The sequence below is a fragment of the Sarcophilus harrisii genome, chromosome 3, assembly GCF_902635505.1.
Source record: "Sarcophilus harrisii chromosome 3, mSarHar1.11, whole genome shotgun sequence".
In the NCBI taxonomy this organism is placed as follows: Eukaryota; Metazoa; Chordata; class Mammalia; order Dasyuromorphia; family Dasyuridae; genus Sarcophilus; species Sarcophilus harrisii.
In genome coordinates, this window is record NC_045428.1 from 600,009,514 (window position 1) to 600,034,649 (window position 25,136).

The 25,136-nt window shown below is 42.2% G+C and overlaps 2 protein-coding genes across 3 annotated transcripts; both read left to right on the top strand.

Annotated features, from left to right (window-relative positions):
- The first annotated feature begins 3,306 nt into the window (after positions 1 to 3,306).
- Positions 3,307 to 24,395, top strand: LOC105749966 (zinc finger protein 74-like). 2 transcript variants are annotated; one of them, XM_031963368.1, is made up of 5 exons: positions 3,307 to 3,375; positions 4,350 to 4,419; positions 5,948 to 6,074; positions 6,454 to 6,549; positions 23,756 to 24,395. In XM_031963368.1, the coding sequence occupies exons 2-5, from the start codon at positions 4,387 to 4,389 to the stop codon at positions 23,770 to 23,772; spliced, it is 273 nt and encodes a 90-aa protein (XP_031819228.1). In that variant the 5' UTR covers positions 3,307 to 3,375; positions 4,350 to 4,386; the 3' UTR covers positions 23,773 to 24,395. The 2 variants fall into 2 exon arrangements, with proteins under 2 accessions (XP_031819228.1, XP_012401291.1); XM_012545837.3 differs by lacking the exon at positions 23,756 to 24,395 and adding an exon at positions 7,991 to 12,695.
- On the top strand, positions 13,228 to 22,390 carry LOC116422108 (zinc finger protein 883-like). Its single transcript, XM_031957251.1, has 2 exons — positions 13,228 to 20,869; positions 22,385 to 22,390. The coding sequence occupies exons 1-2, from the start codon at positions 18,896 to 18,898 to the stop codon at positions 22,388 to 22,390; spliced, it is 1,980 nt and encodes a 659-aa protein (XP_031813111.1). The 5' UTR covers positions 13,228 to 18,895.
- Positions 24,396 to 25,136: the final 741 nt, after the last annotated feature.

The window sequence follows — 25,136 nt, forward strand, 5'->3', positions numbered from 1 at the left end:
TCTTGTCTCTAAGATAAAATACAGGTTTCTTTTTGGCATGCAAAACCTTTCACTTACTGCATGCAGCTTACCTTTCTAGATTAATGGCACTTTCCCCTGTCTCTCTCTTCACATACTCATACCAAACCAGTTTACTTGCTTCTTGTACATGATATTCCATCTCCCAACTCTTTCCCATTTATTTCATTGACTGCCCTTTGTGACTGGAATTCACCGTACATCTATACCTATTTGGACTTTTGGTTTCTATCAATGAATTTAGATTTAAAGCTGTAAGGCACTTTAGACTAGGTCATCTAGTGCAATATATTGTATTCAGAAGATTTGACAAGTTAAATGATGGCCATGTTTGCAAAGTGCTCTACAAATATCACTTGATAAAATAATCCTGGGGGTTATCTTATTTTACAGATGTGGAAATAGAAGCAAAAATTAAACAATATGCCCAGGGTCATACAGCTAGTAGATGTCTGAAGCTGGATTTGAATTCAAATCATTGAGACTCCAGGTCCAGTACTCTATTTTCTAAGTAAAATTTTTTTCTAAGTAAGAAAGTATGTACAGATTATGTAATCACTAATTCTCTGAGATTTTCCTCACACCTACCTACCTCTTCTCCAGAAACCCAGAGCAGTAATTCCTCATCACCGCTGTCCTCACCCCCCAAATTTGTTATTCCCTGCACAAATTTCCACTCTACTTGACTTAGTCCAGTGGATTTTTTCTCCCCATCTGTTTTCTTAGTCACGTTTCTACTTCTTTATTAAACCCACTTAGTATTGAGAGATTTTAAGTGTGATGGTTCTGTTGTCCTTAATAGTAAATAGAATTTGTTATAAAAAGTTTTGCACTTCTTCCCATTTTTTGCCTGTTGACCTCCTTTCCAGTTCATTCCTAGATGTTCAGAATAATTTTGCTTAGTTTGGTTTCTTGCCAAACTTGAAACTCAATTCCCTCCCCACCTCTTCCCTCCCCATCTCCAGTACTAGAGCAGCTAGCTAGGAGGTACACTGCATAAATGGCTGGGCATTAAATCAGAAAAATTCATCTTCCTAAATTCAAATGCAGCCTCAAACACTAACTGTGTGATCCTGGGCAAGCCACTTAACAATTTGTCTCAATTCCTGATCTTCAAAGTGAACTAGAAAAGAAAATGGCAAACCACTTCAGTATCTGGCAAAAAAAACCCAAAACATAACAAATGGGTCATGAAGAATTGGACCTCACTGAAAACTAAATGATAGCAACACTATGTATAATCTTCCTTGGGATCATAGCTTTAGAGTTGGAAGAGATCTCAAAAGTATCTAATCCATACTCCTTGTTTTACAGATAAGGAAACAGGACAAGGTAGTTAAGAGATTTGCCCAAGATCATCTAAGTGTAGAGTGTCAATAGTGGGATTTTATTTGGGACTTCTGGCTGTAGAACAGAGCTCTTGTACTGATCCATACTGCCCCAACCTTCCTGTCCTCTCCCAAAGATTCCTGACAGAAATCTATTTACTATTAATGTCATATCCACTAAAAGGTGTTTTTTTTTGGGGGGGGGGGGCGGTTGTTTGTTTTTGCAAAACTAATACTGATGAACAGCTAATGATCACCTTTTATGAAAGGGATGACTCAAATAACTAAATGGGAGATGAAGGACTTTGTAAGTGGAGGATATCTTGAGGAGGGTGACCAGGATTATTGCCCAGGCTATTGAAAAATTTTTGCAAAGTGACTGGCCCAAGGTCACAATGTATCAGCAATAGGACTTAACTCCAAGGTGGTACCATTTTTACCACCACAGCATCTCATCTCCATCCTCTTCATTCCACCTCTAGTATAGGCCCTCATCACCTGACCCATTGCAACAGCCTTCTCAATGTCTTCTAGACTCAGGTGTCTCCACTCCAATCCATTTTCACTGAGCTGCCAAAGTGGTTTCCTAAAGTGCAGGAGTCTCTAAATCGGACTCCCCACACTCAAATGAAACCCACCATACCCACCTTCAGTCCCACTTTCCAGCCTCCATTCTGCCTTCTTGTCTTTGGTGGCCCTACTTCCAATCTAATTGTGAGCACTTCTTATTCCTCCTGGTGACTTATGAGTACTCAGAGGTACTCTTCCTTTAGAGTGAGAGAAATGAACATTTTCCCCCTAGAGCATTAAGAATCTTGCTTCCATTCTTTTCCTCCTTTACTTCCTTTCCTTCTCTCCCTTCCTTTTCTCCTTTCCTTCTTTATTTCCTTCCTTCATTCCTTTTCTCCTTCTTTCCCTTCTCTCCTATCCCTTTCTTCTTTCTCTCCTCCCTTCCCTTCACTTCCCTTTCTTCCTCCTTTCCTTGGTCCCTTCCCATCTCCAATCCTCTCCTTTCTCCTCCCTTCTCTGCCCCCAGGTTGGTAATGTATCAAGCTCTAGGGCTTAAGAGGAAGAGACTGAAGATAAGAGAGGGGACATGTTCAGGAGCCACACTCTAGGAGAGGAAGGGCATGAGAATAGGGAGCCTGGAGAAAAGGCGCCTCTTCCCTAGAGATTAGAACAAAGGAGACAAGGCTGGAGGAGGGAAGAAGAGATGGAGGGAGAAGGTAAAGGGGAGGAATGGTTGGCTGGGGAAAGGGAGAGGATTGAAGGGATGAGAAAAAGGGAAGAAAGGAAGGAAGGAAAGATATAGGGAGAAGAAAGGATTGAATGGAGAGAGGGAAGGAGGGAGGAATGAAAGGAAGGAGATGGAGGATGGGAGGGAAAAGAAAGGGAAAGGGATGGGAAGAGGGAAGGAGAAATGGAGGAAGAAGAAGGGGAGGGTGGATGAAGAGAGGGGAGGAGGAAAGAATGAAGAGAGGGAAGGAGGGGTGAATGAAGGGATTAGTGAACAAATTAAATATTGGGATGCTGTGTTAAGGAGCGGCAGCAGGACCAAAGCATGTGCTTTGGGGGCGTGGATTGGGAGTCCAAAGCGCTAGGGGAGGGGTGGGGCAGCCTAAACTCCTCCTCCAGGATGCTCTGCAGGGAATGGGAGCAAAACCCTTGGAAGAGATTGTGCTGCCTGAAGGGGAGGGAGAAGAAAGCTCCTCTTGGTCCCGCCTACCTTTACCTTGGCCCCACCCACTCTGCGCGCCCTTCTAACCCCGCCTCTTCCTTGCAGCCCCGCCTTTTATGGCTCCTCCCCCAACTTCCAGCGGAGTCTCTTCCCCCAGCCTCGCCCCTCAGGCTTCCATGGGAGGGGATGGTACAGTAGGGAGGGGAAAGTCGGCCCTCCTGGATATGCTCACGAAGTTTCCCTGGGATTTCGAACTACATTTCCCAGGATTCCCCTTCTCGCTTCACTTCCGCTTCCTCCGTTTTCCTCTCCGCCCCCCTCCCCGTGACCTCGTGGCCGCTGCTGCTCGGGGTGAGTCTCCCCCAAGGTCCGCCCGGAGTGGGCAGGGGCGTCTCTGGCCCCTCCCCCAGTCATTGCATCCAGGCGTCCGGTGGGTGTCCCCCTTTCAGCTCCTCGTCGGACTCAGGAGCCCTCATCCCAGCCAACCTTTTGGGGACCCGAGCATCTAAACGCTCGGCCTGTCCCCCTCCTGGGGATTCAGGGGCTCCTGCCCCGCCTCCACCCACCCCCGCCGGTGCTCCTTCCCCAGCCCTGTCGGAGCCCCGCACTCCCACAACCCGCCTCAACTCCAGCGTGCCCTCCTCTCCAGCCGAGTCTCCCCGCGCCTGAGGACCCCCCTCCGCGCAGGAGCCCCTCCCCTCGGGGCTGCCCCGGGGAGACCCCAAGCCGCCTGGCCCGCCCCATGGAGCGCTTTCAGGCCCGGGGAGCCCGGGAGCCGGCCCTGCCCGCTCGCAGCCAGGAAACGAGGCCGTAGGAGGATGAGCCCGGGCGGCCGGGGCCGGTCCTGCCTCGTGCCCACACTGGCCCGCGAGCCCAGCACTCGCCCTCATCCCAGCTGCCCCGCCCCCAAGGCCACCCGTGCCCCGCCCTCCCCAGCCTTTCCCAGCGTCAGGCAACAAACAAGGAAAGGAAAAGCCCCCGGAAGTGGCCGCCGACCCAGGGGCTTTCCCCCGATCTGCCCCTGACCGCAGGCCTGCAAGAGAAGCTCCCGGGGTACACTGCCCCCTTCAGCCTGGTGGGCGAGAGGGAACCGGAGGCTTTGGGGGCGTGGCCGTTGCCTGGCTCTTCCCGGACAGGCAGGTGGCGTCGTGCTGGGCCCCTCCCTGCTGCCGAAGTCTGCGCGGGGCGGGGCTGTCCCGGTCTGCACAGTACCTGGCCGGGTGGGGGCGGGGCTCGGGGCTCCGGCTGTCTGCACTGTACCTGGCCGGGTGGAGGCGGGGCTCGGGGCCGGCTGTCCCCACAGCTCATTGCTCTTCTCTCCCCAGCTCTTCCTTGGGAAGCTTCTGCCTGGCCTGCGAGGGGATGGCCCCCGGGGTCCTGAGAGCTGTGGCCCTGGTGAGTTGGAGCCCACTCCCACCTTCCCGGTGGCCCCTTGGTTCCCAGCATGGGCGGGAGTCAGGAGGCCCCCAGCTCGGTCAGGCTCCAGGCGCTTGCTAGCTGAATGACCCCGTTAGCCTCTGTGGCCTCAGTTCCCTCATCCGACCAGTGAGGGTTGGGACCTGACCCCCAAGGTCCCTTTGAGCTCTGACTCTAGGGCCTGCCAATCCAGGGGGCTGAGGCCCAGGAGGAGTGTCCACACTCCCCCAATTTGCCTTGTGTCCCACCCCCCTTCGCACAGCAGGGGATTCTGGGTCATGGGGCTCCAGACTGGCATCTGTCTCCCAAGCTGCAGACCCAGAGTCCCCTGCGGCCGAGCTCAGGAGTTCCAGGGGAGTCCTACCTTCCCCTCCAGCCCTCGCCTTCCCCCCCCCCCCCCCCCCCCCCGGTCCCCCCCCCCCCCCCCCGGAGTCATCTGCCTGTGGCCTCGGGCTCCCCCTGCCCCTCCAGGCCTTTGCCCAGCTGCTGGGCGCCCCTCTCCTGGTGCCAGTCTAGTGCAGCGCTCCCCCCTGCTCCGTAATCTTCCCTGGCTCTCTGTCATCTCCACAAGCAGACCCTTGCCGCCTTCTCCCGCCACACCGGCCTCTGCCGCTGGCACAGACTCCCGTCTCTGCACCTTTGCCCGGCTGCTCCATGGGCCCGAGAGGCCCTTATTTCTCACCTCAGCTTCTCAGAATACCAGGGGAGCAAGGCAGGGAGGGCTTGGAGTCAGGAATGCCCGGGGGGAGGGTACATCGTGAAAGGATGGGCTGGGGGTCGGCCTTGGGATTTCCTTAGTCTAGGGAACTCCCAAGGGAGGAAAGCCACCCACTGATGCAGGTCGGCGCTTTCTCAGACAGCGGGGAAGGGTCCACCCAGTGTCACCGAGCCTTGACCATCTGAGGTAGCATTTGAATTCGGGTCTTTCTGACCGTTCTCTGCACCGTGGCCCCCCAGCTGCCCTGAGCTATGACCAGGTGTAGATGAACTAACGTAGCCTCTCCCATCCCCCCTTCCCAGCAGCCGGCAGAAGGGGCCCAGCCAAGCTCATGGCCGGTCCCCTTGGCCCGAGTGTCCACCCCCGGCACGGAGCCTCCTCTGCTGCTCCGTGAGGCTGGCCTTCAGGAAGCCTTGGGAAGTCTGATCCCAGGGGAATGACTGGAGGGGGACATGGACCTTGTAGAGCTCTCGTGTGGCAGCTACTTCACCTCCGGCAGGAAGGGGCGGGCATGAGCTGGTGCTCCCATAGGCAGTGCTGGGCCACGGCAGGGGCATAGAGAAGGAGCACTGGTCCCTTTGGATGCCTGCAGCCAGCTCTGCTCACCTGTAACGTGAGGGTGAAGGAAAGGGTCTTTGGGGACCCTCAGGTTCTAGGAGACCCATGTCTGGATCACATTCAGCACCTGGTCCCCGGGGCAGCTCAGGGCTGACTGCGTCCTTCTCTTCCCGGCCATCCCTGCCGCATGTGGGCTGGCCCCCGGTGAGCAGCGGCCTTCTGGTGTTGCAGGAGTCGGTGACCTTCAAGGACGTGGCCGTGGACTTCACCCCGGAGGAGTGGGGGCAGCTGGGCCCTTCTCAGAGGGAGCTGTACAGGGAGGTCATGCTGGAGAACTACAGGAACCTGCTGTCCCTGGGTGAGGGTGCTCGGCTGCCTCCCCCACCTCCCAGGTGGGGCGGGGGCCCAAGCCCACCTGTGACTGGGTTGAGGCCCTGCCCCTCCTGTCCTGTGGCAGTCTCTCCCCTTCCCTCTCTTTTCAAGCCAAAAAATGCCCCAGATCCCTGTGTAGACATCCCTTTGACAATGTGAAATGGTCTCATCTTTCCCCCAAGGAGAGCAGCAAAGACCTCATTTGTGTCTGAGCCCAAGCCCGCTCGGTGACCGTCTCCCCTCCCCCATACTCTGGGAAGAAAGTCTGCTTCAACCCCCCTGGGCATTGGCCCCAGACCCCCTCAGCCTCCTCCCCCGCTGTGGCCTCCAGTCCAGCCTCAGCACCTTCCATTTCCCATGGACAGGGCTTCCAGTTCCCAAACCCGATGTGGTCTCCCAGCTGGAGCAAGGGGAAGGCCCGGGGATGCTGGAGAGAGAAGGCTCAAGAGGCTCTTGTCCAGGTGAGTGAGCTAAGAGCAGACCCGTGAGGGGCGGTGGGACTCCTGCAGAGAAAGGCCCACCGGAGTGTCCATTGTGACCTTTGCTCTCTGTCTCTGGGCTTCGTATCAGAGGAGGCTGCATGGGGTGATTGCCATTCCTTCCAGTAAGCACATATTAAGCGTCTCTGAATACCAGACTCTATGTGGGGCCATGGCAGGTACATGGCCAAAATCTGCCCTTTGCTGCTGTTGGAGCGTACATCTTAGTGAGTAAACACGCAGCAGTATGGCAGGCATAAAGGAAAGCTCATGTGGAGGCAGGGAGGTGGGCGAGCAGAGCAGTGACCCGGAGAAAGGCGCAGAAGGTGAGCCGGGCCCAGGTAGTGAAGGGGACATGCTCCGGCCCCCTTCCTGTGGGTTGCATCTTCCTGAGCGCTGCCTCCAGAGCAGCTGGGCTTTGAGGTGGGCAGGCCGGACCACGCTCCTGCCCAGCGAGGGGCGTCGTCCTGGACAGTGACAACACGAAGCAGCCGGTGCTTCCGGGGGTCACATGCAGCCCTTTGGGGGCAGCCCCTCGCCCCCGTACTCTCGCATATGTGGAGGAGCAGCAGGCTTGAGCTGAGCGGGGCTGTTGGTACTGTGGATGGAGCCCTGGGCCTGGAGGCAGGAAGGCTCGCTTCAGACTCACACTAACTGTGCGGCGCGCCTCGGCTTCCATGAGAATAATGATCAGGAGGTGATATTTGTAAGCACTGAAGCCTGGAAGGGCTCTCGGTCTCCCCGAGGGGCCTTGGGCTATCCTAAGTTGCCCTCAGGGATTTCATAGCCTAGCAGGAGACACTGGGCAGCCCCCCAACCAGATCCATACAGAGCAGCCCTGGAAGTGGGGCTTATCACTTGTTTGTTTCATCTCTACCATTGGGATGGATGAGCCTGCCCCGTCCCCTTCTCTTCCCTCCTTGGGAGCATCAGCTCACACTCTGCTTGAAGTGGCCTCCTCCTCCAGCCGTGGCTGGCCTTGAGACTGGCTGCTCTCATTCGAAGAGTGGGAATGGTCACCTCGGCAGGGGAAGTCAGGCCAGGGGCTGCCCTGGGCAGCAGGGGCTTCCTGTTCCCACCGTCCCCCCGAGCGAGATGGTGGGAGGCATTCTTTCTCCTTTCTTGGGTCTCTTTCCCCTGAGTTTTCAGCCGCTTTCTTTGGGAACCTGGCTCTCAGCTCCTTGGCCGTGCCCATTCCCCAAGGCCGTCCTCTCCATGTGGTGCTGGGGGCTGTGTTCAGAAGATGGTCAGCTTGGTCTGGCCTTGACCTCTCTAAATCTGGGCTACCATTGACCTCCTTGAGGACTCCTTCCACCAAAGTCATAGGACTGCCATGAAAGTTTCCAAACTTAATCCCATGATCCCGTTACCTGTGCTCTAAGTATCCGCCACATTCTCACCTTGTGCTGGGTTCTCCACTAAGGTCTTCCTGGCTCCAGAGACCCTGCATTCCACCTATATGTGGTGGTAAACACAGAGAAATGAGGTGGACGGGGCTAACCACTGGATGAGGCGGTCAGAAGGGACTTCTGATAGCGTGTGGCTCCTGAGGAAAGGAAGGCCTGAAGGGAACAGGGCATCCCAAGAGGCAGAAATGGAGGAGGAAAACCAATGCCCAGAAGCAGCTGGGAGCACTCCTTTGACTGGACCGTGGAGAGCGTGAGGATGGAAGAGGGAGAAAGATGAAATAAATCTGGAAAGATTGGCTAGAGACAGGTGGGGAAGGGCTTCTGTGTTCTGATTCAGAGGCAGTGGGCACCTGCTAAGACACACAAGCACAGGCTTCTTGAACCCTGTCTGCTGGACACAGGTCACCATTAAAGCTATCTTTCTCGAGCATGAGCAGGATGTGTTTTAGGGTTATCTTTGTAGTTGGTCTCTTCTTATCCAGTGTGATAGTTCCCCAACCTGACTGTGGGTCCAATACAAAACAGAGAATCCATCTTCTGGTACCCTACTTGTGCTCCTCGACTCCTGAGAAGTTAATAAATGTTTGCTGTGAATGGGCCTTGATGTCCTCTTAGTCCCTTGAGATTTCATTACCGGGAGCCTGAATTCATTCATACTGATGAGGTGCTTCTTAGGCTTCACATCCCTCTCCAAGGCATTCTTGTGGAAGCGTTGTCTTGAGAAAAGAAGGCTGGATCAGTAGTCACAAGATCTGAATTCTAATCCCAGCTCAACTCTGTGCAGCAATGTGATTTTAGTGGCCTTGCCTAACTATTCTCCAACTCAGTTTCCTCTTCTATAAAATCAAATCCTGCTTTCAGTCTTCCTGTACCACAAGCATGTGGTGAAGGTCCAGAGCCATAATTTGTGTGAAAGCTTTGTAAAGTAAATAGGAGGGAATCGTATTTTATTAATGCTAATTCTCTCCTTTCGAGTTGGATGAGTCTCCTTGAGGAGACAGAAGTTGAGACTAGATGTAAATCAGTTTTCTTTTCCCACGAGAGGAAAGAAGATATATTTGTATTTTTTATTTCCTTCAGATTGGGAGACTAGGCCTGATATCAAAGAGTCTCCTCCAAAACTGGACATTTCTGTGGAAGAATCATCCTGGGAGAGACTCGTGAGCAACTGTCTCTGGGACTTCATAGTGGGAAGAGCCAAATTAGAAAAGAAGCAAGGGAATCAAAGGATTCCTTCCAGACAGTTAGCAGTTACATCCAAGAAAATTCCCCACAAAGAGAGAGACCATGAGCATCAGCTCTTTGGGAGAGACTGGAGCCCAGAGTCAGGGCTGTGTCTTCAACAGTTCCTTTAGTACAGAATCGTCCTGAATGTGACACAAATGGCATGCATTTTGGAAAATGTTCAGATTTCATAAAAGGTATGGAAATTGACTCAGGAAAGGGTACTAAGAACTTAAACATTTAAATTATCAGTTGAACCTTGCACAATATCACAAAAATCATTCGGGAGAGAAGTTTTATGAATGTAGGGAGTGTGGGAATACTTTTAATGGGAACACAGATCTTAACAGACATCAGAAAATTCACACTGGAGGGAAGCCTTATGAATGCAGTGAAGGTGGGAAAGCCTTCATGCATCCCTCATCACTTACCATCAAAAATGTCATACTGAAGAGAAGCCTTTTAAGTGTGATGAATGCGGCAGGTCCATTAGTCAGAAGACAACGCTCAGTTACCATCACAGGAGTCACACTGGAGAGAAGCCTTATAAATGTAGTGAATGTGGGAAGGCTTTCAGCCAGAACACAAAGCTTATTCATCATCAGAAAATTTATAGTGGTTAAAAGCTCCATAAGTGTAGCGAATGTGACGAAGCATTCGTCCATTACTCATCTCTTATCTCAGAGAATTCACAGTGGAGAGAAATCTTACAAATGTAATCAATGTGGGAAGGCTATTGGCCAGAGTACAGATCTCGTCAGACATTAGAAGATTCGTACTGGAGAAAAACCTTATAAATGTAATGAGTGTGGGAAAAACTGGAGAAAAGCCCTATGAATGTAATCACTGTGGTCAAGCCTTCAATTGTAATTGAGACCTTGTTAGACACCAGAAAATTCATATTGGAGAGAAGCTTTATAAATGTGATGGATGTGGGAAAGCTTTCACTTGTAACTCATCTCTTACTGTACATCACAGAATTCACACTGGAGAAAAACCATATTAATGTAACCAATGTGGGAAGGCCTTCAGGTGTAGCACAGATTGTATTAAATGTTAGAAAGTTCGTCTTGGTGAGAGGCCTTACGTATGTGTTCAGCATGGGAAAACCTTCAGCTGGAGTACAGAACTTATTAGGCATCAGAAAATTCACATTGCCATTGAGGTCTTATAATGAATGTAGAATGCAATAATCATCCAGAACACAGACTTGTTATGTACACCAGAGAATTGCATAGTTGGCCAAGACTTTGTAAATTAATGATCATGGATAAGCTACCAGCCAGCATTTATTCCTTGTTTACCAGCATAGTCTTCATACTTCAGAGAAATTACTGGTGTGTAATCAGTGCGAGAAGACTAGCAAATTCCTTACATTTATCCTTACTAAATTTTATCCTCTAATTTTGGAATCTGTCCTTCTGTGATAATCTTCATGCATTTTGTGTCACCGACAATTTTGGTAAGCAACATATCTATGATTTTATCTGAGACCTTGATAAAACTGTTAATGACACGCAGATAAACCCTGATTCTTGGAGATCTCACAAGTAGACAATGATCCATTTTATGAGTATTCTGTGGGTCTTTTCATTAAACCAGTTCTATATTCATCAAGTTATTTAACCTAAATTTCCATCTTTTCTCCAATAGTAGGTACCACTCTTTCTCTCTTTCTCAAATTCTTTGCTATAAAGCATTCTGATGTGCCAGTCTAGCAACTTTGTCCAAAAAAAAAAAGGGGGGGTAGTTTAATAGGATTTGTTGGCAGAGTACATATGGTGGCCAATACTTTATTAGCATTTTTCCTTTCTGGTATTATTGGCCATCCTTTTAATACCTCTTCTAGAACTTTGCCAAAATTAAGGTCAGTCTATGATTTTTAGCCTCCATTCTCTTCTTTCTGAAGAAAAAAGATATTTCTTCTCCAGTCCTGCAATATTTCTCTGTTAATTAATGATTTTCCAAAAATTGTCAAGTATTACTTAACTGTTTTCCTGTCTTAGAAAGGGAAAACTCACTATATTATATGTAATATAGGCTCACTAAGGCAGCCTATATTAAAAAATAACTAATGTGAACATGTTTTAAAAAAAAGATGTTGGAACAATTATTGACACCAACCATATCTATAGCCTTTAATACCCAATATGTAGTTCATCTATACCAAGTCATCTTTTTCTTTTGTTTTCTTCTCACTTATCCCAGGTAACAATTCCTATATTTATTCTTTTCTTTCTGATCCAAAAATCATGATCTTTGGCAGGGAAAATGGACCGATGAGGACTTCAGCAGTATTGCATTCTGGGATCAGTTATGATCGTTCCATCCATTCCGAGTGCTGGTGTCTTTTAGCTTTTTTTCTTTATTTCTTTTTTTTTTTTTTTTAGGTCATCCTCTTTCTGATACAATTAACCCACTTCTCATTCACTTTTCTTACCAACTTTAACTAATCAAAGTTTAACCCTCCTGAAATGTCAGGATCATGACTCATTGTGATAGTTATTTTCCATTTCTTGACCTGGTCTCCATCCTCTGTACACATCTATCTTCTTGACCTTTAAGCTATTGTGTGTATTTATTCATGCATAGAATTCTACATTCAAAGGCTAGAAAACTTGTCAGACTACTGCTTTACTACCTCTAATATGGAATAAACTCCCAAGAGCCCCATGATTTACATACCCCATCCGTCTCTTCCAAAGTAGAAGAAAATTCCCCCTTTGGTCCTTCTTCCCCAGCTTTGATATGGTATACTTATCATTAAAGCAAGTCACTCAAACTATTGCTCTTCTATATGTGATAAGAGAACTCTCCAATATAGCTAGGCAAATGAAGTCTCCAATTAATTCCAGATTATGCCTTTACACAAGTCTTGAGCATCTCTTTTTAAAAAATAATTTATTTCTTATTTCTATTTAGAATACATTCATTCTATCAGATATTCTCATGACAATATTGTCTCTGACTTCACTGATGTTCACCTGCATGTTCTCCACCATAGTCTCCTCTAATAATGCTTGGGTTTTCTACTAGGAGAATATCTTAATAAACACTTCTACTCATCCCTATCTTTTTATTTCTTAAGTTTTTTTCAAACAAGTTATACCATTTCAGAAGCAAAGTCTATGGTCATGGGTCTCATTCTGCTAATTCTCAATGGTTCTGAGATTTGCCTCCTTGGGCTAGCTCTCCATTTCATCTTATCTTTTACCTGTACTTTATGCATTTGTGTGTAGGCCATTTAAGAACATGGATTTTATTAAACTTCCATTGTTGGATTTTATCTCATGTGAATATGTCACAGCTGCTTTTCTTTACATATTGTAGCTATTTTTTTTAAAAAGCTTTTTTATTTTTCTAAACATGCATACATAATTCTGCAGCATTAGCACCTGCAAAACCTTGTGTTCCAGTTTTTCCCTCCTTCTGCCTCTCCCCCAGATAAGAAGTAGTCCAATATATATTAAACATGGTAGAAGTATATGTTAAATCCAATATATGCATACATATTTATACAATTATCATGCCGCACAAGAAAAATCAAATCAAACCAGGAAATAAAATGATAAAGAAAATAAAATGCAAGCAAACAATGACAAAAAAAGTGAAAATGCTATGTTGTGAACCACACTCAGTTCCCACAGTCCTCTCTCTGGGTATAGATGGCTCTTTTGCTCACAAGACCATTGGAACTGGTCTGAATCATCTCATTGTTGAAGAGAGCCATGTACATCAGAATTGATCATTGTATAATATTGCTGTTGTCATGTACAATGATCTCCTGGTTCTGTGTAGCTATTCTTTATCCTAGCTAGATTGGTGGATGTCCTTGAACAAGTTTTCTTTTCCTCCTTTTTTTTCAGTTTAAATTCCTTTATATTAGATTTGTAAGACATTAAGCAAATATATTCTTATTACCATCCCTGTCCAGGAGTCCACCATTACTGTAGTTCAAATCATAGTCTAGATATGTGCATCTTGAAAATATATTTTCTAGGCATTATATAAAGAAATATAAATAATATTAAGTCATTTTATTGATATTTATTATTATCAACACTAACTTCCTGGTTAAAGAAAAGAATACTTACAGGTAGTCAAAAAGAAACAACACATATGCCAAGGGAATCCAGTCTGAATAATATTGTCCTAATTAACTTACATTCTTAGACAACAGAAAGATATTTCAGTTTTGCTTTCCTAAAGAATGGATAACCTAGGTGAAATCAATTTTTGTATCATTGATTTTCACTTTGAGAACTTGAGTTGGTACATAAGCTGTCAATGAAAAGAGGTGTGATGTGAGGAAATGGACAGATTTTTGTTTGGTTCTGATAGTTTTGTTCTGTAGAATTTTGAGTACACAAGACGGTTGTTCAGGCCAGTAGAAAATTTAAATAAATGGGGAAGCAGGATGCAAAATAATGCAGAGTAAAAAACAAACAAATCATGAGATTTTCACTAACAGAACTGAAGAAGAGATCACATATATCTCTCTCATTTACCTCAAAACAGTGAGAAACCCATTGAACACAAAGAATGACTAAAGATGGGAATGAAAAGAAATCTTCATCAAAAAAAAATCATAAAAAAAAAAAACAACTAAGGAGAAATGAGTGCCCAAAACACTTGAATTAACTAAGTTAAGAGTTACTATGACATAAACAGTGTGAGAACTCCAGAAGAGATTAATTCTATAGAAAGAATAGCTAAAACCCCAGAAAAAAAAAATGGAATGGTTGGTTATAAGAACTTCTAGAGGGGGTTGAAAAAAAAAGCTAAAGCAATTTCCTTTTTAAAGGAATTGAAAGATGGCATGGGAAATTTGATGAAAACTACTACAAGTTTTATTCATTTAGAGGATATTCTGAAAAACAACATGGGAAAGGAAGAGCTGAAAATTCTACTGCTAAATGACAAATTAGAGCGAAGTCAAAAGATAACAAAATTGGAAAAACAACAGAGAACTAGATAGCTGATCTTGAAGACAGAGCTTGATGACAATCTACAGAGCATTTATCTTCCAGAAAAGCAATATTTAAAAAAGGACTGAAGATTATATTTCAGGGAATCATAAAATTCACTCCAAAGTATTTGAACCAGAGGGCAGAGATCAATGAACTGCACAGGATACTTTGCAAAGAGAAATATCCTCGGAAATAGAATTTCTGACATTCAGAGCTTGTAGGAATAGACTATCTCTTAGTGACTAGGAGAGCTCTCATACCAGGTACCCATTATGAATCATTCAGGATTATTTATAAGCAGTAACAAGTGAAGAGTAAATCTGGGGCACGATCTACCAAAAACCAAATGATGTCCAAATATGAGCATAATCACTGGGGAGAACCAAACTTGGATTATCATAATGACCAATCTGAGTCCCAGGGAACTAAATAATGAAACCCTCCTCCATCTTGGTTATGAGAAGGACATCTAACAGAATCAGTGACTTCAAGGCATTCTTTTTGTACTTTATTGGCTGAGTTGGACAGGAACTTTTGAATGCGAATGAAGTATTAAAATAAAAAAAAAATCGAAGAAAGTAAATGTCTTTTGAGCTTGAAAGAACTAGAAGGTGTCTAGTGAAGGTAGCCTTATATTGTCATGTTTTCCTTGGAAATCTAAAGAGCAGAGTTCAGGTATTGAGTATTCAAATAGATTGCTATTGTTTGTCCTTTGTTCTCAAAGTGGATCAGTGACTCCAGGAGGATGACTTGACTTGGAAGTGAATTGCACTTAAGTGAGACTGGGCTGTGCAGAGTCTATGGACTCACTCTCTCCTCTAGCTCTGAGTCCAGTGGCAAGACTGGATAATTAGAAATAATCCCAGTTGCAGTGGGAGACCTTGGCCTTTTTAAGTACCCTAGAACAACTTATCTTTCTCTAGTGTATCCTTAAGGTGAGGTGCTCTCTGTCTGCTGCAGCTGCTTTGGGGAGACTTAAACATCTTTGCATGAGACATTAAGAGTTAAGTGTTTGAAAGGAAGAGATACAATTTCTAGGGGATGTTTCTGCTGGGTTTCCTACCTCTATCAAAGACAAAGGCTCCAATGCATAACACCGCATTTAGGAGAAAGGGGATGCTAGTGAGTGAAAGTTGGGGGGGGGGGTAACTAAGGCAAAGCCTGTTTAAAAAAAAAAAAAAAGAGATAGACCAAAAAACTTCCAGGTTTTTAGACCAGAAGTGTTGCAAGCCAAGCATGAATTATTGTAATAACCAATTTTAGTCTCAGGGAAATAAATGATGTCACCTGCCTTCCTCCTCTTGGTAGAGAAATAAGGGACTTCATACTATATAGTATTATATAGATTGTCAGATTTGGCGACTCTAGGGATTGGTTTCTCTTAACTAGTATTTTTTGTTAAGGGCTTGTTGGAGAAGACATATGATGAAACTGATGTAAATACAAAAAGACATGAATACAATGTACTTAAGAAAAACTGGAGTGCCACAGATGAATTAAGCATAGTGTTACTTGTTTGGAGGAGAGCAGGATCTAAACCACATCTAGTCTAGGTTGGGCAAGGCTACGTTATATCACTAAACATACTGCAGTGATAAGGACAAAGAAGGAGTAGAGCACTGTAATGTAACATTTGCTGGAGGGAATAATGAGCATTAAACTAAAAATTAATGTTAACAGAATGAATTCTTTCATAATAATAAAATGATGGCAGAATAGGTTAGAAAGTAACAATTTGGAATATATAAGAAACATTGTTCAAAGTATTGATAAAAACTTAAAATGAGTTGTACTAGAATTTATTATACTTCAGTCCAAGAAAAGCAGTTATAGTAGCCATAACATAGATAAAAGGAAACTATATTATTCTCAAAGGCGGCATAGATAATGAAATTCATTAATTATGCTGCCAGTTATCACTGTATCCAAGTATCTAAAGAAAAAATGAACTGAATTGCAGAGACTTTTAAATAGGCAATAGTTGTAGGTTAAGAGTTTTAGATAAACCTAATAGATTTAAAAGTACATATTTGAACAAAATATTAGAAACATGAGATATAATAGAATTTTATTGTTATAAAAGGAGAATTTTAAGAAATATGCCTATTTCAACCTTAAATGGTTACTTTCAGGCATGAAAGATTTATGAATAAATGGCTAAAATATAAAAAGCATCCTTCTAGAACCCATATGATTATGTATTCTATGACACAGGGAGATATGAATGAAGGCCCAGGTTTCAGTGGCATTTAAGTAGTATTATTCTAAAACTGACAGGTCAAAGAACAAACTTTAGAAACAGACTAATGGAAACAGCAAAGATGAATTTATGTGTTGCCACTAATATAGTCCTTAGAAGAAAATATTTTACTCTTACTGTATTCAAAAAGTTGGAGGTGGGATTTGAATATTCAGCTGGAAAAATAAAAAGTCCCAGCTAAGCATAAAAGTAATATTTAGTTGATAAAGTTGTTTTTAAAAGACTAATACAATTAACAGACCATTAACTAATTTGCTCCAAAAATAAATAAATAAATGAAAGGAGAAAACCAAATTATTGATAAAAACTGAAAAATTCACAGTGAATGGAGTGGGAATAAAGTAAATTATCAAAGCCAACTAGTTGTATTTCAAAAAAAGAGCACTAAATAGATAGGAAGCTGGCCTTAGAGATTATAGCTGTGGTCAAATCTGATTTCTAATGTAATGTCTTGTTAGCATTTCAAATGACCACAAATTGTACTGAGAGGGATGTGTTTACCTCATTTTCCCTAGAATGGCACAGTAACAGAACCAGAGTATAATTTTTCAGGAAAAAAAAAACCAAAATAAGTGAAATGACTGAATTAGTCTTAAAATTGCTAATTTTTCATATTTATAAAAACGGTTTAAAAAAGATTGTGATTAACTGGATCTCAGAAACAGAAACTGTGAAAGTCATAAAAAACTCCCAGAGAGGAAGAATCAAACCAACAACCAATCAACCTCCCGGTCTTTGTGGATTTACTTTTTACTAGATAACTTTTGTCTCATATCTACAAAACCGAATCTTATTTACATAAAATGGCAGAGAAAAAAGCTCTTCATCATTCTCACCATGATGCCCTGGTACAGATCCAGTCATCTCCAGTTGGCCATAAGTTGGGATAGCAATGGAAGTTTTTTGAAAGCAAAGACAGTTGTGTGTTTGTCTTTGTAACCCAGGGCCTACAATATTGTCCACAGCAGATAATTTATTAATGACTATTTATTGAAGAAAAGCTTTATGTATTGGGCAACACAATTTAAAAGCTATTCCTAAGGACATTTGACTTTTTCATGTACTTAAAGATGACAATGGTGTGTCCCCTTTTTGTGTTCTTTGCTCCACTGGCCTGTTATCCTCCCTACTTTGGGTTCTTTCTCATCAGGTCTTGTTTCTACATTTCTAACCTTCTCTAATTCCTGGAGCAGCAAGTGCTTTGTCATTATCCAATAGCTAAGCTACCCTGAGACCGGTGCCTTTGTAATTGATTTTTCCCTTTTTTAAACCTCATGTTGATCTTGCAATTAGTCAAATTCACCAAATATCTTACCGCACATTGAGGTTTAACTAAAATTGTCAGACCTTCTTTCTCATGTATTTAGTTACTAAACCACTTCTCCCCCATCTGGTACTTATACAAATGCTTTCTTACAACTGCCTTTGGTTTATACATGTTAATATTATCTCTTTCTCATCTATGAACCATTCCTGTCTAAAATAATCTTTGAAATCTTGCTGTGATTGTTGTTATTCAGTGTATTGGATAACCAGCTTGCCTTGTGTCATTTGCAAATGTCAAAGAAATGTCTTCTTTTAAGTCATTATTAATTGTCAAATAGGACAAAGACAAGTCCATGCATTGCTGGAGACCTCAATCAAGTTTGCTATCAACCCATTAATCAAACTCTTTGAGCATTATAGCTTAAACAGTTAAATAAACTGTTTTAGAGTACTATATCCAAACCACTTTCTACCTTCATCTGCCAAAAGTACATGAAAGATTTTTTCAAATATGACTCCATAGGCTGCATATGTTATAACTACTTTATTCTCATATAGTAGGCTAATTTATTAGAGACAAAGAGCTACATGTAACATGCTTTATTTGTATTGCTTCTTTTCAGTTATTCATGGGCCATCTGTTTTGTAACCTATTTTTAGAAATTTATCCATCATCATTACTGAAACTTGTTATTGGTAGTATTCAGAATTTTCTCTTTCCAAATAATGACATGTCTTTTTAGTGTTTATGGTCCTTTGGTTCTTATGGTTCTTAACTTTTAATTTCTTAAAGCTTAATTATCAGTCACCAGTCTTCTTAGTTTAGTGGTTCATAAAACTTTTAGCTTGGATATTTGAATTTAATTTTTCTCTCAATATGATGTCTGAAAACTTTGTTTTTAAAAATTATTTAACCACACTGAGCCTGTTTCCTCATATATGTAACCTGTCCTACTTGGATCTGAGGTTTGTTGTTATGGTCCAATATTATAATACATACAAAAGTTATTTGAAAAGTAAATAACTACAAATGGAGGCCAATGTCAGATCTGAAGATTATGCTTGATTAAGGAAACAGAAAGTGAGACAAAGTATAAAACAATTTACTTTCTGCCAGTAAGGGGGAAAGGATATATTTATATTTTTTATTTCCTTCAGATTGGAAGACTAGGCCTGAAACCAATGCGTCTCTTCCAAAGATGGCCATTTCTATGGATCAATCATCACAGGAGAGACACACATGCAACTGGGACTTCAGATTGGGAGAAGGCATGGAATATGATGATAAGTTAGAAATGAAGCTGAGAAATCAGGAAAGTCATTTAGGACAATTGAAAGTTACCTCTCAGAAAACACTTCCTGAAGGACAAAATGATGAATGTCATACATTTGAAAGAAGCTTTAATTTGGAGTCATTAATTGCTCTACAACAGAAGGACCCCATCGGAAAAAGTCAACATGAATGTGATACAGATGGAAAGGACTTCAGGCAATATTCAAACCCAGTTAAGCATACAGAAATCAACTCAGGGAATACATTTTCTAATTGTAATGAATGGGGGAAATGCTTCAGTTATCAATCAGAACTTATTAATTTACATAGAAAGTCTAATGGAGAAAGAGCTTATGAAAATGATCAGTGTGAGAAAATCATTAACTGGGCCACAGACCTTATTGGACACCAGAAGATTCACACTGGAGAAAAGCCTTATAAGTGTAATGAATGTGGGAAGGCCTTTAGCCAGAGTACAAAACTTATTTACCATCAGAAAATTCATACTGGTGAGAAACCCCATAAATGTAATGAATGTGGTATTTCCTTCATGCATCACTCATCCCTTACTTACCATCAGAGATTTCATACTGGAGAGAAAGCATATGAATGTAATCAATGTGGAAAGGCCTTCAGCTGGAGCACAGATCTCATTAGACATCAGAGAATTCACACTGGAGAGAAACCTTTTAAATGTAATGAATGTGGGAAAGCCTTTATCCAGAATACAAAGCTCATTTATCATAAGAAAATTCATACTGGAGAGAAACCCCATAAATGTAATGAATGTGGTACAGCCTTCATCCATCACTCATCCCTTACCTATCACCAGAGAGTTCATACTGGAGAGAAACCTTATGAATGTAACCAATGTGGGAAGGCCTTCAGGCGCAGCACAGACCTGATTAGACATCAGAAAATTCATACTGGGGAAAAGCCTTATAAATGTAACATATGTGGGAAAGACTTCACTCAGAGCTCATCCCTTACTGTACATCAGAGAATCCATACTGGAGAAAAACCCCATAAATGTAATGAATGTGGCAAGGCTTTCAGTGAACATTCATCCCTTATTTGCCATCAGAGAATTCATACTGGAGAGAAATCTTATGAATGCAATCAATGTGGGAAGGCCTTCAGACAAAGTGCAAACCTTACTGTACATCAGAGAATTCATACTGGAGAGAAGCCTCATGAATGTAATGAATGTGGTAAAACCTTCATTCAACATTCATCTCTCATTTATCATCAGAGAATCCACACTGGAGAGAAATCATATAAATGCAATGAATGTGGAAAGGCCTTCCGACGGAGCACCGACCTTATTAGACATCAAAAAATCCATACTGGAGAGAAGCCTTATAAATGTAATGAATGTGGGAAAGCCTTCATTCGGAGTTCCTCTCTTTCTGTACATCAGAGAATTCATACTGGAGAGAAACCTTATGAATGTAGTCACTGTGGACAGGCCTTTAGCTGGAGTAGAGACCTTATCAGACATCAGAATATTCACACTGGAGAAAAGCCATTTAAATGTAATGAATGTGGGAAGGCCTTTACCCGGAGCTCATCCCTTACTGTACATCAAAGAAATCACACAGGAGAGAAACCTTATGAATGTAATCAGTGTGGAAAGGGCTTCAGCAGGAGCACAGAACTGATTAGACACCAGAAAATTCATACTGGAGAGAAGCCTTATAAATGTAATCAGTGTGAGAAGGCCTTCAGCTGGAGCACAGACCTCATACGACATCAGAAAATACATACTGGAGAGAAGCCTTATGAATATAATGAATTCAGTCCAATTCAGTTTAATGAACATTTATTTGCCTACTTTATGCAAGGCACTATGCTAGACACTGGGGATACAAAAACAGAAATGATGCAGTCCTTGACCTCAGTGAGCTTACATTCTATTGGAAGGAACAGTATGTATACAGGTAACTAAATACAGTGTGGTTTCTGGGGCTGGAAGCAAATTTAACCCTGAAGAGATCAGGAAAAGTCTACTACAGGATAAGACCCTTGAGCTAAGCTTTTAGTGAGGAGGGAGAGCTTTCCAGGTATAGAGGTAGCAAACTGGAGGTGATGAATTTGGAAAGGTCTTTGCATAGAGCACAAATCTTGCTGCATATGAGAGAATTACAGAGTTGAGTGAAAATCCGTTACTGAATCCTCCTTCCTCAATTATCATCAAAGATTTCATCCCAGAGAGCAGTTTCATGATGTTACTGATTGTTTGAAAGCGTTTTCCCCCTTTTGAAGCAGCCTTTATCATTTATGCACCAACTGTATGCTAGAAACTGGCACAATAAGGAAAACAAGCTGTATTCTTTCCCGTGGTGAGTGTCCCTTCTTGTAAGGAAATATCTCTACTTGTAGATAAGAAAGGAGACATAAAAGATACACAAATTGATTTCAAGATGGAAAGACAGCTAGTGGAGGGAATCTGGATAAGATTCTTAGAGGAAGTGAGTGGAACACAGACCATACTTTGAAAGAAGCTAAGAATTCTATAAGAGGAGTGAGGATGGAGTGCATTCTAGATAAGGAACACCACTTATGCAAAGGCATGCATTCAGAACAGAGAACATTGCTTGCCTGGACAGTATGTTGCAGACCAATTTGTCCAGGATGGAGAATGTGGGAGCACAAAATAAGATTTGAAAGGTAGGTGGGAGCCACATTGGAGAGCTTTTAGTGCTAGATAGAGGATTCCCTATTAATGAATTATGGATGGGTATTACAGTGACTTTCCAATTATATGGACATCCTAATAGTGGAAAGATTCATATTGAGAGAGACAGTGTTCTATAGTGAATAGAGAGAAAGCTGGACAGGGCTCAAGAAGACTTGAATTCAAATCCTCCCCCTGGTGCTTTCTAAATGTGGGTACCATTAGTAAATCAATCTTTCAGAGACTCAAGTTCCTCATCTGTAAACTGGGTTTAATAACCCTAGTAACGTCCATATCTTACATTATTGTTGTGAGGCTTCAAGAGATTCTGTCTGGAAAGATCTTTTGCAAAATATAAAGCATGATCTAAACATTAGGTATTTTATTAATATCTATAGGAAAAACACAGAGTTTGTGGTTCTCATGACCAAGTTAAACACAATCTGTTTTTATACACTTAGGGGAATACACAATTTGAAAAAAATAAAAAAGATTTCACAGATGGCAGGAGATAGGACTTTTTTTTTCAGTTGAAATCATAATGTATCATAACCTCCAGTATTGGCAATTTCCCAAATATGTTCCAAGTTCTTTTTGACAGTATTTACAACTGTAAGATGCTCCTTTAAATGTGTGATTAGGTGCTCTGATTTCCAGCATCTGCATCTTTAGGAATCTGAGTACTGTTGTCATTTAACATTTGTGTGTTACCTCCACATTTGGGTTTTCATTCTCCAGGGCTAAAGGTAGAGAATTTCTGATTCTCTTTTGTTATATATTCTGTTATTTAACAGTTACAAGGACTTAGAATACCAGAGTTTGGAAGTAATATGTCAGGTAGCTCCAAAAACTAATTAGTCCCCCCAAAACATCCTAGTACAACTCCAAATTTCAAATGATTCTCTTGCTGTCAAGATTGCCAACACTCAATACATTTCCAAACCCAACATGTACCCTGTATACAACCTAAACTTAGATTCTTAATCATAAGTCAGTCTTTTCCAAGTCTGTGTACCATCTTGATATTTTCTATACTCAAAAGGCTTTTGACCTCTCATCCCCAAATGAGAATAGGAAGACTGCAGCTCCTCCACGATCCATTAAAAAGTAGTCATCTGAAATATGTGATATTATGCCATTTAGTAAGCCAGTCATTTCACTGAGAACGTCAGAGAATTCTATTCCTAGTGTGGAATAAAATATACTATTTCTTTTTTTTCTTTTATTTTTTTATTTAATAGCCTTTTATTTACAGGTTATATGTATGGGTAACTTTACAGCATTGACAATTGCCAAACCTCTTGTTTCAATTTTTCCCCTCTTTCCCCCCACCCTCTCTGCCAGATGGCAGGATGACCAGTAGATGTTAAATATATAAAATATACTATTTCAATGATAAACTTAAAATTTTTCATGAACAAAATAGAATAAGAGAAGCCATAGAATGGAAAACTATCTTTCTCAAACATCTGATCATTTAATTTCCAAAATATATAGGGAGTTGACTATGGCATAAAATGCAGGGCCATTCTCCATTTGATACATGGGCAAAGGAATTGATTGAAGGAAGATACCCTAAGATAACCTAAATAAAACCTGAATTTTAACCTCACAATTGCAAACTGTTCAGAGGCAAAAATCATCCCAGTGGGAAATTAAGCACATTGTTGATCCCACTATTCTGGAAAACTAATGTCCAGACGAGCTTTCTGGAGGTCCTCCAGATGGGCCTTGTTCTTAGCAGGATAGTCACCACGAGAATGGTCAGGAATAGTCTAAAGTCTTTATTGTCTCCTTCACCGTCTGTTCACTCTGACTGTTCTCTCAGCTTTTAAATACCCTATTACAATTACATCATTACAGTGTACTGAGTATATGCCAACTAGAGCGATTATATCATTATATCAAACTAGAGTGATTATAATAATGATTTATATCCAACTAGATATATGTGAACTAGAGAACCATTATCATCAACTCCACTGAGTTAACACCTTGTTGTAAGTATCCTTGTTTCAAGTATACTTCTCCAGAGTTCTGACCCTCTACAGAAAACCATTTGATTTATTCCAGACTAGTTACTAAATTGCTCTTTCCTTTTGACTTCAGAGAACCCACTATTGTGAAGAAGGAAAGGTCCCATATATACCAAAATATTAGAGCAACATTTTGTGATACTAAAAAACAAAAACTGGAAATAAAGTGATTGAACATGGCCAAACACACTGCAGAATATTGATTTAATGGAATGTTGATGGCTTTGTAAGAAATGGCAAATGGGAATAATTCTAAGAAGCTTGGGAAGATGGAATTCTGTAATAAGAAAAGGAGAACAAGCAGAAATATATATAGTTACCACACTCCTCGTAGGTGAAGCACAGAAAGGCTGCTGAACTCATGAAAGGATCAATTGAGTTCAGATAAAGAAACATTTTCTCAGTTAGTGGAGAAAGCAGTAGACTCTTTCTTGGCTATTCTTTACTCTCACCATGGCCTATCGTGGCATTTTTTAAAAAGCAAGGACAACCCTAGAAAAACTATACATGCAGAGACTGAAAAGAAAGTGCAAGAGCATAAAGAACAAATAAATTGTTAATATTTTATTAGTGTTTCTATGATATTTTGATTTTTAAAATTAAAGTATAAATAGTTTGGATTTTGCAGTTTCATTTTGAGATTAATTCTGTATTCTAGTTTGCCTATTTGTATTCTTTGAGTGTTGTTTAAAATAAACTATTTTATTTTTAAACCTTTTCTGTACCAGTCTGAATTCTCCCATTACCACAGAGATCACAGTCCTTTTCCTGACAGAAATAATTCATAAGTTGCTATGGCCAAAAAAAAATAATAATTTGCCTCCTGACCAGTCTTTTACAATGAGCGTCTCCCTAGTTTACCATATGTTGCCAAAGGTGGGTAAGGGGTAGGGAAGAGATAAATATTTCTATCAAACCACTATGTGCCAGGCACTGTGCTGAATTCTTTTATAAATATCTCATTTGATCCTCCCAACAACCCTAGGGAGAACAGTTGAGAAAAGTGAAGCTAATAAATTAAATGACTTGGCCAGAGTCACACAGCTAGTAAGTGTCTATATTTAAATTTGAATTCAGGTTTTCCTGATTCCATGTCCAGAACTCTAGCCATAGGGCTATATATCTGTTCCCATTTACTTAAGGATTCAGAAATCAAAAGATCCACTATTTCTGAGATTTCCCAGTTTTTATTGGAAAAACCAACTAATTCCTAGGTTCAAATGTTGCTATGAATGAATGAATGAAGCATTTCTTATGAGATTACTACATACAAAGATCTGTGCTAAGTATTACACCTTAATTTTTAGTTGGTCTGTATAAACAGTTATCCTGAGATTAGACTCGGGGCGTTCTCACAATTTACCTACATAGACATCTAAGATTCCAGATTTTTACTTATATACGTGGGAATATATCTCATCACAATTTCATACTCCCAGAAGACATTCTTAGCC

What these genes read in the sequence shown, in the direction of transcription:
- LOC105749966 (XM_012545837.3), top strand. Translation starts at nt 4,387, where the DNA reads ATGGCCCCCGGGGTCCTGAGAGCTGTGGCCCTG. An exon ending in CAGGAACCTGCTGTCCCTGG is followed by an intron (nt 6,075 to 6,453) that starts GTGAGGGTGCTC and finishes TCCCATGGACAG; the next exon opens with GGCTTCCAGTTCCCAAACCC. An exon ending in CTCAAGAGGCTCTTGTCCAG is followed by an intron (nt 6,550 to 7,990) that starts GTGAGTGAGCTA and finishes TTCTCCACTAAG; the next exon opens with GTCTTCCTGGCTCCAGAGAC.
- LOC116422108 (XM_031957251.1), top strand. Translation starts at nt 18,896, where the DNA reads ATGGCCATTTCTATGGATCAATCATCACAGGAGAGACACACATGCAAC.